Source organism: Sylvia atricapilla, chromosome 6 (assembly GCF_009819655.1).
Source record: "Sylvia atricapilla isolate bSylAtr1 chromosome 6, bSylAtr1.pri, whole genome shotgun sequence".
Lineage (NCBI taxonomy): Eukaryota > Metazoa > Chordata > Aves > Passeriformes > Sylviidae > Sylvia > Sylvia atricapilla.
The window spans coordinates 414,936-427,979 of record NC_089145.1 but is presented as its reverse complement, the minus strand read 5'-3'; the positions used below and the strand labels follow the sequence as shown (position 1 = coordinate 427,979).

The window sequence follows — 13,044 nt, the reverse complement described above, 5'->3', positions numbered from 1 at the left end:
GTAGCAATGTGTCTGTATATCACACCATTCTGATGAACCAGCCAAACTGGTTTTGATTAATGTTAGGAAACCGCCTGTAGTTTGTTGTTAGAGCTCTCAGGAATTCATCAAGGCTAATGAGAAAACATCAGGATCAAAAACAAGAAGAGATAATGAGAAAATGTCTGCAAGAAACACAAACCCCAGGCAGGGGAAGGACAAGGTGAGGATGGACACTTGACCACTTGGATGTCCTGGCTGGCCTCATGAAGAAGCAGCTCAGCCAAGCCAGAGCTGCCCACGTGGATGGACAGCAGCCCTAGAATCCGTATCTGCCATGTGCAGAAATCAATAAACGCCTTCTGCTGGAATCATTCCGGTTCTGTCGTTCGGTGCCCGTGTCCCCTGTGCGGTGCTGAGCCCGGCGACAGAAGAACGCGCGGTGTCGATGCGGAGCAGGGCTCCGGACACTGATCGCGGCAGGAGCGGAGAAGGCAGGCGGCTCCGGCCTGACGCCTCCGCCTTCGGCCGCGGGGATGGGAATCTAGGGACTGCACTCGGAGAACGGGGCGCTCGAAGCCTCCCGAGGAAAAGCCCCGGACCAAAACTCCGAGTAGGAAAGCAGGAACCCTCCGGGGAAAGACTCCGGAGACACGAAGCTGCGGCGAGTTCACTGGATCCCAGAGCTGAGGGCCGGGGCTGGAGGAGATGGGGAAGGCTTCGGCCAAGGAAGAGGGAGCCGCGTTACAGCTCCTCCAAGTGATCCTTTCTGACAAAGGGATGGTTTATCGCCGGGGGGCCGAAAGGGGTTATTAAAATGGGGCCGGGAGAGAGGAGTTTTTGCCACCCAGGAGTGTTTATCCTTCCGAAACCCCCGAGCCCCGGCCGGGCCGCGGCTCCGCGCGGGGCGCCGAACACGGCAGGAACAGGACAAGATTCCCGAAACACAACTCCTTCCCCGGAGCCGAAGTTCCGAAGCCGTTCCCTCGCGGTCCCGGGACACGGGTTTTTGCAGAGGCCCGGCGGCTTTGCCGGAGCGGAGCCTGTCCGCGGGGCTCCGCGGGCACCGGGGGAACTGAGCCCGGCTCCGAACTCTTCAACAGCAAAGGGATGTTTATTGTCATTCCGAGACTTCGATGGGATCGCGCTCCCGTTTGGCTTCTGAGCGAGAAGTAAGACATTTACTGCTCAGGGTAAGTAAAGATCTCCCGAAGCTACATAAGGCAGAAGTTACAGCTCTCTGCTCCCTCCGTGCCGCGTGTTTAGTGAAGCTCGGAGCGAGTCCGAGGTTCCAGCGAGCGGTGCCGTGAGCGCCCCCCGCAGAAACCGCGGGGAGTCCCCGCCGAAACCGGAGCCGCGCTCGGCCCTGCCGGGCCCGTCACCGACCCCGCCAAGTCCCGGCGAACCTTTGGCGGCCTCCCTCGGCCCCACGCGTGGCTCGCTCAGTCCTGCAGATTCTCCCCTCGGCCACGCGGGGTGACCCCGGCCCGGGCCGGGCCCCGACCCCGAGCGGACGCATTTCGAACGCGGCGCGGAATCGGGCGGCGTCCTTCGGCAGCACTGCGCATGTGCAGCACAGCCGTCCGTACGGCAAAATGGCGGCGCCCTTCACAGACGTTTCAGACGGCCGAAGGGCCGCTTCTCGTTCTCTTCCGTACAACGAGATGCCGCCGCCCCACTTGGAGCATGCGCACTACCGCCGACGCCATTCGGTGACCGCCGAGGCGCGGAGCCTCCATGTACAGCGCCGCCTCTGGCCGCTTCTGTTATTGCAAGGAGCGGGGCGGGAGCAGGAGGGCGCGGGAAGTTCCCCGGGAACAGAAGGAATACAAGAGCCGGGAAACGATCCTGTCCCGGCAAAAGGGACAGATTCGCCGCCCCGCCAGCCCGGCCCGGCCCCGGGCTGACAGCCCTCCCGAGGCAGCCGGGCCGGCCGGAGGGAGCGCAGCCACCGCCAGGAACAACGCGATCGACCCCAGATAACCTGCAGCTGGACACATCCCAACGGGACCACGGCAGCCGCAGGCACACCTAGAATCTGTATCTGCTATGTGCAGTAAGCACTAAACGGCTTCTGCTGGAATCATACCGCTTCTGTTGGTCAGTGGCCTATTTGCCCCCTGCAAAACCGCTTTAACATTCGGTCTCCTTGCTGAGGCTCTCTCCTGTCCCCCCTTTCCTGGAGAAAGCCAAGAGCAGAATGAGATTAGGAGCAGAGCCCTGATCCCATCAGAGGATGTGAGACCGTTCCCTGTTTGGGAGAGCCCTGGAGAACAGGAGCCAGCAGGGAGAACAGGGCTTGTGGCAGGCGCTGGGACAGACCCCGCTGCGGACGCTGCTGGGGCTCAGCCCGTGGGCTTTGCTCCCCTTTCCCAAGGGACCATTCCAGGGAACCTCTTGTGATCCTGAGCCACGGACAGCAGCTGGTGTGTGTGAGGTGAGGTGAGTCCACTGTGGGGAAGTTCTCCGGGCTGTGAGAGGAAACAAGGTCAGACTCTTCTCCTTCAGCCTAATCAGTGACCCCTCACTGCGGTACCACCTGGTCATGCCTTTTATTTTCAGTTCAGAGACATCCATAGGATATTAAAAGCTGTAAATCTCGTGGGAAGTGAGAAATGAGCCATTTGTTGACTTTGTTCACCAGGAACAGGATCTGCAGCAAAGCCAGGACATCATTTATTCAACAAATTTTGAATTCAGAGTCACCACATAGGACACAAACAAGAGACATAAATGCAAACTTAATTTACAGGTAGTTATAAAAAACCAAAGATGAGTACAAGATGGAATTTGGCTGAAGCTGCTGTGCAGAGTCGCTCTTCAACTCCTCCTGAAGGTGGCCAGGTTAAGGATGGAGGTGCTCCAGGGCTTCCTAGGACTTTGATGAGAACCAGAGGATGGCCTCAATCTACAGAAAAGCATCATAACCCCCTAATTCCTGTGAAATTCAATGGTCCAAGCATCTGGTGATGTGAATTTCTGTATTCCATATCCTTTTTCATCACAGGCACAAGGGTTCCGTGGAGTTCACCATCGACCCTGCACTTTACTCAGAATGATTTCATTCTGGAATGAAAGAATGTGACAAATTCCCATGGAAAGAATAAGGGAATGTTGCTGTCCCTCCCCAGCTCTGCAGCCCTACCTGGTGTCTGCTCCCATCAGCTGGGAATGCAGGGCCGGCTCTGCCAGACAGAAGGGGAAGGATGCTCTGTGTAATCCCAGCCCCTCTCCTGCCATCGAGAGGCACCAGCCCCGCAGGGATTTGGGAAGTCACAGCCACTCTGTGCTGAGTGTGTCCCCAGGGCTTAGTGTGTCACACTCCTTGCAAGTCAAGACATCCCTCAAAACACCATGAAACTCATCTGAGTAGCCAAAGGAGATGGAGTTCATTCCCTGGGGCAGAGGCAATGAGGGTCATTCCATGGGGAATTGAGCTGCGGAACAGAACTGAGCCCAGCTGCTCTGCCTGGAGCCATGTGGGTCCAGGAGGGAGGAGGAAAGCCATGCTCCAATGTGCTCCCTGCAGGGCATCCCTCAGAAATCACCCAAGGCACTGCCCCTGCTCCCTTCTCCTGCAGGAATACACCACCACAGGGAGGGGGATCCTGTGGATATTCATTAATCAGGTGGCTCAAGGAAACCCTCAGGCACTCTCCTGGGCTCCTTCAGCAGAGCAGTGGAAGGGATCACCAGGCTCAGACCCCTGTGTCCATGGGGACATCACTGCTGTGGGCAGCTTCTTCCTTCTGCTCATCAAAGACCCTCTGGAGGGAGCTCCGGAGGGACCCCAGGGAGCAGGGCCTCGGGAATCCTCCTGCCAGGAAGTAGATGAAGGGTTTCATGCTGGTCTGGATGCAGTTGAGCAGTAAAAAAACCTCAGAAGACACAACAGTGTAGCCCAGCTGGTGCAGGATATTGAAGAGGCTGAGAAGGAGAATTATTAGCAGCATGAGGAAGACAACAGTTTCACGCCTCCTAGGCTGCTGCTCCATGGAGCCCCACTTGGCCTTAATGAAGTCGATTGTATAGGAAATGACCATGGGTACACCAAAGAGAAGCAGGATGATGGCAAACACCGAGATGAGAGCTGCCCTGCAGTGCTCCTGCTGGTGTGACGGGCACAGGTTTGTCACTGCAGGAATGACAGTGAAGAGAGCAAAGAAGGCCCAGAACTGGACACTGAACACCACGAACAACAGCCACCAAGGAAGGTCGCAGTGGCAGCAGAGATTGTAGAATTTTGACATATAATTAATATATCTCCTGAACGTCATCAGGAACAGTGCCCAGTAGCAGGAGACCACTGACAGGAGGAAAACGACACTCACATAAAGCAGGGGCATGATAGGAGAGCAGGACACGTCCTCCACCAGGAACAGGAGGGTGGAGGGGACTGTGATGAGCAGGAACAGGAAATCAGCAAAAGCCAGGCAATAGATATCAATGTTACAGCGTTTCAGCCTGAGGAGGCAGAGCACAGCCCCATTCCCAACCAGCCCACAGAGGCAGATGAGCAGTGTCACACTGTGTATGGCCACGTTGGTGACATCTATCTCACACAGATCGTCCCCTTCAATGGCTGAGGCAGGAGATGGGGACACAGTGGTGACCTCCATGGATGGACGCTGGGCAGGCAGTGGGATGTGGCCCCTGGCTGTGGTCAGAGTGGATGGGGAGTCAGTGCCTGGAGAATCCCGGGATGGACCATGCGGCTCCTCTGCAGCTCCTGCAGTGGGAAGGATTCAGTGGGGAGGAGTGAGATGTGCAGGGGAGGAGGGCAGTGGCAATGGTGGGGTGGGAGAGGGAGGTGGGAGGGTTGGGCTGTTCATCAGGGGCTGCAGAAGGGAAGCAGAGGGCAGAGGAGGGGGGAGCTGGGGAGGGCCCTGCGGTCACCAGGAGAGGGTGGCAGGAGCAGAGCAGCTGCTGGAGGAGAGGGAGGTGGGGTGGGGAGGAGGGAAAACATTGCACTGACCTGTTCCCAGTGGGGCAGCAGCAGGCAAAGGGGGTCTGTGCAGATCAGCGGCGCTTCCTGGTACCTCGTGCTCCTTTGGGATCCATATCCTAAAGTGGCTCCTCCCAGGGGAGTAACATGAAGGAGAAAGTGCAAAGATCACCAACCACTCCCCAGTCCCATCTGGCATGCTCCACTCATTCCCTGTCCTGGTGTCGTTTGCAAAGACTTGGTGCAGTCATGGAGCCTTCGGAAGTGGTTTTAAAACGTTGGCTCCATCAAAGTTCCACAGCATTGCAGCTATTGAGCTTGATTCTTCCCCTACGAATCAAGTGGTGTGTTTCTTGGTTGTTACAAACAATGCCATACTTCTTAAAATTCTAAAAATCTTTATTAAACTCCAACACGAACAAAACAAGGTCCAGAGGCATGGCCAGACTTATCCTGGCCCCAAGAGTAACAAGCCTTAGATATTTTGGTAAGCCAACCCCACATCCATACACATCCCACTCTTCCCACACAGCTCCTCCTTTCTCCCACCTTCCCGGAGCTTGTGCACTCCTCCTGCCTTTGACTCCCTGCAATGGTCCCAGATCAGCATTACAGCTTTCAGCATTAACACAACACTGATATGAGAAACACTCTGAACCTTCACAGAGCTTCTTTTAACATTATAACACACCTAATATTTTCCAACATGGAACATGGACCAGATCTATCTCCCTGCTCTCAGGGTCCACAAACATATGCAGGGAACCTGATGGTTCATTTTAGGATCTCAGAGCACAAAAGACACAGCGGGGGACAACTCAGTTTATACAACAAAAATGCACCTTTATTTACTGCCACCAAAATGCAATAGCGGGGAGAGAAAATAGCGAATAGTAATAAAGATAGAAAAGAGGGGAAGGGGATTATAGCTACCAACGTGGAGGGATGAATCCTCGAGGCTGAGATGGCCATAGACACGATCTTCTCCAGTGGGGTGATCACAAAACTGAGCAGGGGTCTCCAGGGTTTTTACAGGTTGGTCAAGGCAGGAACCAAAGCGAGGGGCACAGAGGCAGAGCAGGAACCACTCGTGTTGAGGTTGGGTGCTCAGGAACAGGCTGCACACCGTACATGTCCATACTCTGGGATGGACAGACCAGTTTGGGCAAGCAGCCTTGGCTCAGTCCACGGTGACCAGTCCCATTGCTCTTGCACTCCATTCCCATGGAGATGCACACCAGTCCTCCGGGACTTGGCAAACGTTCCACCTCAGCCCGGCCAGGGGGCTCCTTTCAGAGTCTGGGGTCTCAGTCCTCAATCATTGGAGAGAGTCGTGAGGCATATCACATCTTTGGACAGGCTCTGACAATCACCAGCAGCTTCCCATTCCTGGTCCCTCTGGCTCCTCTCCATGCCCTGTCCTGCTGTTGTTTCTCAATGCTGTACCGCAGTCATGGGGGCAGTTGGAGTTCCACAGATTTGGGTTATTGAACTTGATTTTTTTTCTTATTTACCCCTACAAATCAAGTGGTCCTCTTCTTTGTTATAAGAAACAACACCTCAGTTCCTAAAATTTTACAAAGTTTATTAAAACAACAACCAGGAACAAAACAAGGTCCAGAGGTCCAGCCAGACTCACCCCGCCCACAACAGTAACAAGCCTTAGACACCCTCGGTAAGCCAACCCCACATCCATACACATCCCACTCTTCTGACACAGCTCCTCCTTCATCCCGCCTCCTCGGAGCTTGTGCACTCCTTCTGCCTTTGACTCCCCGCAGTGGCCCCAGATCAGCAATACAGCTTTCAGCATTAACACAATACTGATATGATAAACACTCCAAACCTTAACAGAGCTTCTTTTAATATTATAACACACATAAGATTCGTTCAACTCTTGCAAGAGCCAATCACCATAACACCTGTTTATAACATTTTTTAATGGCTCTGACATGCAGAAATACTCTAAAACTCAGAGACAAAGTGGGTTTTAATGTAGGTATGTCATTTATTCAGCACTGGGTGCAATGCAGGATAGCTCCCAAAGACACACGTGCCCCTCACTCACTCCCATTCTTTTTTAACCTCTAGAATGGTACATATCCATCAAATTTCACAATACACCTCTGCATGTAAATTCCTTGGCTCCTCCTCTTGTTAGCGAGGAAAACGCATAACCACTGGAATGATTATGAGGTGCTTTATTGAAGAGCTCTGGGAGCCAGGGTACAAACCCAAATCCAACTCCAACGAGGGTCCAAGAAGGGCCCCGTATTATACCATTTCGTTACATAACTCTATGTTAATCATTAAACTTACATTGTTCTATTGTATACATCCAAGCATGAATTTTGTAAATACCTTCTTTACGATTCTGGTTTGAAATAATAATCATGTTTAGCTACCAAAAATCATTACAATTCGATCATCTATCTTATGATGATTAGGTACAGTTTCACTCGACCTAGTTTCCAAATACAAGTCATCCCAATCTTCTCCTTCTCCCCCCATCCCGGTTACCCAAGCAGAGTTATACTTGATTTGGTTAAAACAATGAAAGCAACACCTGGTTGCAGTGAAGCAGAGACTCTATTCCCAGCTTCTCTGGTAAACGAAATTATTAACCCTATCCTAACACTCTCCCTGCCTCCTATGTTAATTATCTCATCAGTCCTCTGCGCCTGCCCAGGTGTCTTTGGTGGTCGTCTCGGGGGTCTCAGAGATGAAGAAGGATGGTCTTCCTCAGAGATGAACTTCTGTCCCCGGTGCCTTGCACATGGCCACTGATCCCATGGTCATAGTCCAAGCTCTCAGGCCAAGTTTATCTGGTCCTGGCGGCTCAAGGCGCCTCACTATCTCAGTGTCCCTGGTAATCTTGTATTCTTGTCTTTTGTTCAGGTAAGCATCCCCCCCTTATCAGGCATCTTTGCATTCCTCCTTGCTGTTCTTGCACACAGCCCTGTCTCTTCCTTCAAAGAGTAGCAACACAGACCAACTGAACGCCTATCATTTAATCAGTATTCTTCTAATTTCTATGATTAATATCCTCTAGTTTCCAACTCCATGTTTCAGATCCTCATTTCCCCCAATTAGAAACACTCCTTCCCAGAACACTGTCCCATTCTTCAAGTTCCTCCCCTCACCTGACAGGGTTCTACCATTCCTCATTTCTCTTCCCTGAGGGGCCATTGTCCCTCCAGCAGCAGAGGGCTGCTGGTGGCACTGGTGGCACTGCAATGCTGGCAGTGCTGGCAGTGCTGCCTGTCAGAAACAACTCCCATTCTGGGAAGAGCTCCAGAATCGTTACCAAAACCTGCCCTGGGCTCATGGGAGCACCCCTGGGCCATGGGCTCCCATTTCTCTCATGGCACTGCAGGCTCCCACAGCCCAAGGCAAGGACAGCCATCAGCTGCTTGCAGCCAGACTGTCAGCACTTAGAGCCCACCCCAATTCCTGCCAATCCCCTTGAGGATGCAATCCCAGCTATTAGAGACCAGGCTGCTGTGAACCCCCTTCCAGCCCTTCACCAGAGCTCCTCCTCCTCCTCCTCAGCCCTGGGAGCACTTGTGGTTGTTTTCACCTGATCCCATACTGTCCCTTTGCCAGCAGGGACACCTTCCACTGTGCCAGGCTGCTCCAAACCCCATCCAGCCTGGCCTTGGACACTTCCAGGGATGGGGCAGCCACAGCTTCTCTGGGCACCCTGTGCCAGGGCCTCCCCACCCTCAGAGGGAAGGATTTCTTCCCAACATCCCATCTGAACCCCCTCTCTCTCAGTGGGAAGCCATTTCCCCTTGTCCTGTCACTCCGTGCCCTTGTCCAAAGTCCCTCTCCACCTCTCCTGGAGCCCCCTCAGAGAATGGATCATGAAGTGTTTGTCCTTGAAAGGATTGGCCTGGTGAAGGGATGTCAGATTCCATAGCTGGGGACACAAACACGGTGTCAGCAGGGAAGAGAGGTGACAGTTCTGGTCCCAGGGCCACCACACACTCCTGTTTCCAGCTGGAGCATCCCAGATCCCTGAGGAATGTCAGCCTGGGTGGGAATCATCTCACTTCAGCTTTCTAGGAATTGCTTGGAATTCACTGTAGGCTGCTGTCTGACTCCTAGGAGAGTGTAGAAGATGACTCACATGAAACCTCTAACTTTCTAAGGGTTGTAGCCAAGAGAGCAGCATTGATTTGCCTCTTCTCAGAAGAAATGACATTTCAGGAATCCTAAATCATCCCTCGGCTCTGTGCCTGTGCTCCAGCTCACACACAGAATTTATTATTCGGTGAATCCTCTTGGAAACTGTGGTGAAGGTGAAGTACCACTGAAATTGTGGTGTACAAGTGGCAAAATCAGATTTGAACCAAACTCAAAGTTTAGCAGCACATTTGTAGTGCCGAGTTCTAAAGATCCACCCCAGCAAAGAGAGTGGGCAAGTTCAGGTAGTCCAAAAGACAAGATTGTGGGATTGGGACTTCTTTAAAATTTAAGGAGGAAACTGGCAGAGAGAGAAACTGTGTAGCAATGTGTCTGTATATCACACCATTCTGATGAACCAGCCAAACTGGTTTTGAGTAATGTTAGGAAACCACCTGTAGTTTGTTGTTAGAGCTCTCAGGAATTCATCAAGGCTAATGAGAAAACATCAGGATCAAAAACAAGAAGAGATAATGAGAAAATGTCTGCAAGAAACACAAACCCCAGGCAGGGGAAGGAGAAGGTGAGGATGGACACTTGACCACTTGGATGTCCTGGCTGGCCTCATGAAGAAGCAGCTCAGCCAAGCCAGAGCTGCCCACGTGGATGGACAGCAGCCCTAGAATCCGTATCTGCCATGTGCGGTAATCAATAAACGCCTTCTGCTGGAATCATTCCGGTTCTGTCGTTCGGTGCCCGTGTCCCCTGTGCGGTGCTGAGCCCGGCGACAGAAGAACGCGCGGTGTCGATGCGGAGCAGGGCTCCGGACACTGATCGCGGCAGGAGCGGAGAAGGCAGGCGGCTCCGGCCTGACGCCTCCGCCTTCGGCCGCGGGGATGGGAATCCAGGGACTGCACTCGGAGAACGGGCGCTCGAAGCCTCCCGAGGAAAAGCCCCGGACCAAAAACTCCGAGTAGGAAAGCAGGAACCCTCCGGGGAAAGACTCCGGAGACACGAAGCTGCGGCGAGTTCACTGGATCCCAGAGCTGAGGGGCCGGGGCTGGAGGAGATGGGGAAGGCTTCGGCCAAGGAAGAGGGAGCCGCGTTACAGCTCCTCCAAGTGATCCTTTCTGACAAAGGGATGGTTTATCGCCGGGGGGCCGAAAGGGGTTATTAAAATGGGGCCGGGAGAGAGGAGTTTTTGCCGCCCCAGGAGTGTTTTATCCTTCCGAAACCCCCGAGCCCCGGCCGGGCCGCGGCTCCGCGCGGGGCGCCGAACACGGCAGGATCAGGACAAGATTCCCGAAACACAACTCCTTCCCCGGAGCCGAAGTTCCGAAGCCGTTCCCTCGCGGTCCCGGGACACGGGTTTTTCCAGAGGCCCGGCGGCTTTGCCGGAGCGGAGCCTGTCCGCGGGGCTCCGCGGGCACCGGGGGAACTGAGCCCGGCTCCGAACTCTTCAACAGCAAAGGGATGTTTATTGTCATTCCGAGACTTCGATGGGATCGCGCTCCCGTTTGGCGTCTGAGCGAGAAGTAAGACATTTACTGCTCAGGGTAAGTAAAGATCTCCCGAAGCTACATAAAGGCAGAAGTTACAGCTCTCTGCTCCCTCCGTGCCGCGTGTTTAGTGAAGCTCGGAGCGAGTCCGAGGTTCCAGCGAGCGGTGCCGTGAGCGCCCCCCGCAGAAACCGCGGGGAGTCCCCGCAGAAACCGGAGCCGCGCTCGGCCCTGCCGGGCCCGTCACCGACCCCGCCAAGTCCCGGCGAACCTTTGGCGGCCTCCCTCGGCCCCACGCGTGGCTCGCTCAGTCCTGCAGATTCTCCCCTCGGCCACGCGGGGTGACCCCGGCCCGGGCCGGGCCCCGACCCCGAGCGGACGCATTTCGAACGCGGCGCGGAATCGGGCGGCGTCCTTCGGCAGCACTGCGCATGTGCAGCACAGCCGTCCGTACGGCAAAATGGCGGCGCCCTTCACAGACGTTTCAGATGGCCGAAGGGCCGCTTCTCGTTCTTTTCCGTACAACGAGATGCCGCCGCCCCACTTGGAGCATGCGCACTACCGCCGACGCCATTCGGTGACCGCCGAGGCGCGGAGCCTCCATGTACAGCGCCGCCTCTGGCCGCTTCTGTTATTGCAAGGAGCGGGGCGGGAGCAGGAGGGCGCGGAAAGTTCCCCGGGAACAGAAGGAATACAAGAGCCGGGAAACGATCCTGTCCCGGCAAAAGGGACAGATTCGCCGCCCCGCCAGCCCGGCCCGGCCCCGGGCTGACAGCCCTCCCGAGGCAGCCGGGCCGGCCGGAGGGAGCGCAGCCACCGCCAGGAACAACGCGATCGACCCCAGATAACCTGCAGCTGGACACATCCCAACGGGACCACGGCAGCCACAGGCACACCTAGAATCTGTATCTGCTATGTGCAGTAAGCACTAAACGGCTTCTGCTGGAATCATACCGCTTCTGTTGGTCAGTGGCCTATTTGCCCCCTGCAAAACCGCTTTAACATTAGGTCTCCTTGCTGAGGCTCTCTCCTGTCCCCCCTTTCCTGGAGAAAGCCAAGAGCAGAATGAGATTAGGAGCAGAGCCCTGATCCCATCAGAGGATGTGAAACCGTTCCCTGTTTGGGAGAGCCCTGGAGAACAGGAGCCAGCAGGGAGAACAGGGCTTGTGGCAGGCGCTGGGACAGACCCCGCTGCGGACGCTGCTGGGGCTCAGCCCGTGGGCTTTGCTCCCCTTTCCCAAGGGACCATTCCAGGGAACCTCTTGTGATCCTGAGCCAGGGACAGCAGCTGGTGTGTGTGAGGTGAGGTGAATCCACTGTGGGGAAGTTCTCCGGGCTGTGAGAGGAAACAAGGTCAGACTCTTCTCCTTCAGCCTAATCAGTGACCCCTCATTGGGGTAAAACCTGGTCATGACTTTTTTTTTTTTGTTGTTGTTTTTTTGGTTTTTTTTTTTTTTTTTTCAGTTAAGAGACGTTCATAGGGTAATAAAAAATCTAAATCTTGTGGGAAGTGAGAAATGAGCCATTTGTTGACTTTGTTCACCAGGAACAGGATCTGTAGCAAAGCCAGGACATCATTTATTCAACAAATTTTGAATTCAGAGTCACCACATAGGACACAAAAAAGAGACATAAATGCAAACTTAATTTACAGGTAGTTATAAAAAGACAAAGATGACTACAAGATGGAATTTGGCTGAAGCTGCTGTGCAGAGTCGCTCTTCAGCTCCTCCTGAAGGTGGCCAGGTTAAGGATGGAGGTGCTCCAGGGCTTCCCAGGACCTTGATGAGAACCAGAGAATGGCCTCAATCTACAGAACAGCATCATAACCCCCTAATTCCTGTGAAGTTCAACGGTCCAAGCATCTGGTGATGTGAATTTCTGTATTCCATATCCTTTTTCATCACAGGCACAAGGCTTCAGTGGAGTTCCCCTTCGACGCTGTACTTTACTCAGAATGATTTCATTCTGCAATGAAAGAATGTGCCAAATTCCCACTGAAAGAATAAGGGAATGTTGCTGTCCCTCCCCAGCTCTGCAGCCCTACCTGGTGTCTGCTCCCATCAGCTGGGAATGCAGGGCCGGCTCTGCCAGACAGAAGGGGAAGGATGCTCTGTGTAATCCCAGCCCCTCTCCTGCCATCGAGAGGCACCAGCCCCACAGGGATTTGGGAAGTCACAGCCACCCAATGCTGAGTGTGTCCCCAGGGCTTAGCGTGCCACATCCTTTGCAGACAAGACATGCCTCGAAACACCATGAAACTCATCTGAGTAGCCAAAGGAGATGGAGTTCATTCCCTGGGGCTGAGGCAATGAGGGTCATTCCATGGGGAACAGAGCTGGGGAACAGAACTGAGCCCAGCTGCTCTGCCTGGAGCCATGTGGGTCCAGGAGGGAGGAGGAAAGCCATGCTCCAATGTGCTCCCTGCAGAGCATCCCCCAAAAATCACCCAAGGCACTGCCCCTGCTCCCTTCTCCTGCAGGAATACACCAC

General features: G+C 54.2%; 1 protein-coding gene across 2 annotated transcripts; it reads right to left on the bottom strand.

Annotated features, from left to right (window-relative positions):
• Nucleotides 1-2,633: 2,633 nt before the first annotated feature.
• LOC136362068 (mas-related G-protein coupled receptor member H-like) lies at nt 2,634-11,443 on the bottom strand. Of its 2 annotated transcripts, none has more exons than XM_066320332.1 (3): nt 10,823-11,443; nt 4,955-5,043; nt 2,634-4,708 (listed from the first exon to the last, which is right to left on the bottom strand). In XM_066320332.1, exons 1-3 carry the CDS (start codon nt 10,933-10,935, stop codon nt 3,678-3,680), a joined length of 1,233 nt encoding a protein of 410 aa, XP_066176429.1. In that variant the 5' UTR covers nt 10,936-11,443; the 3' UTR covers nt 2,634-3,677. The 2 variants fall into 2 exon arrangements, with proteins under 2 accessions (XP_066176429.1, XP_066176430.1); XM_066320333.1 differs by lacking the exon at nt 10,823-11,443 and adding an exon at nt 8,073-8,634.
• Nucleotides 11,444-13,044: the final 1,601 nt, after the last annotated feature.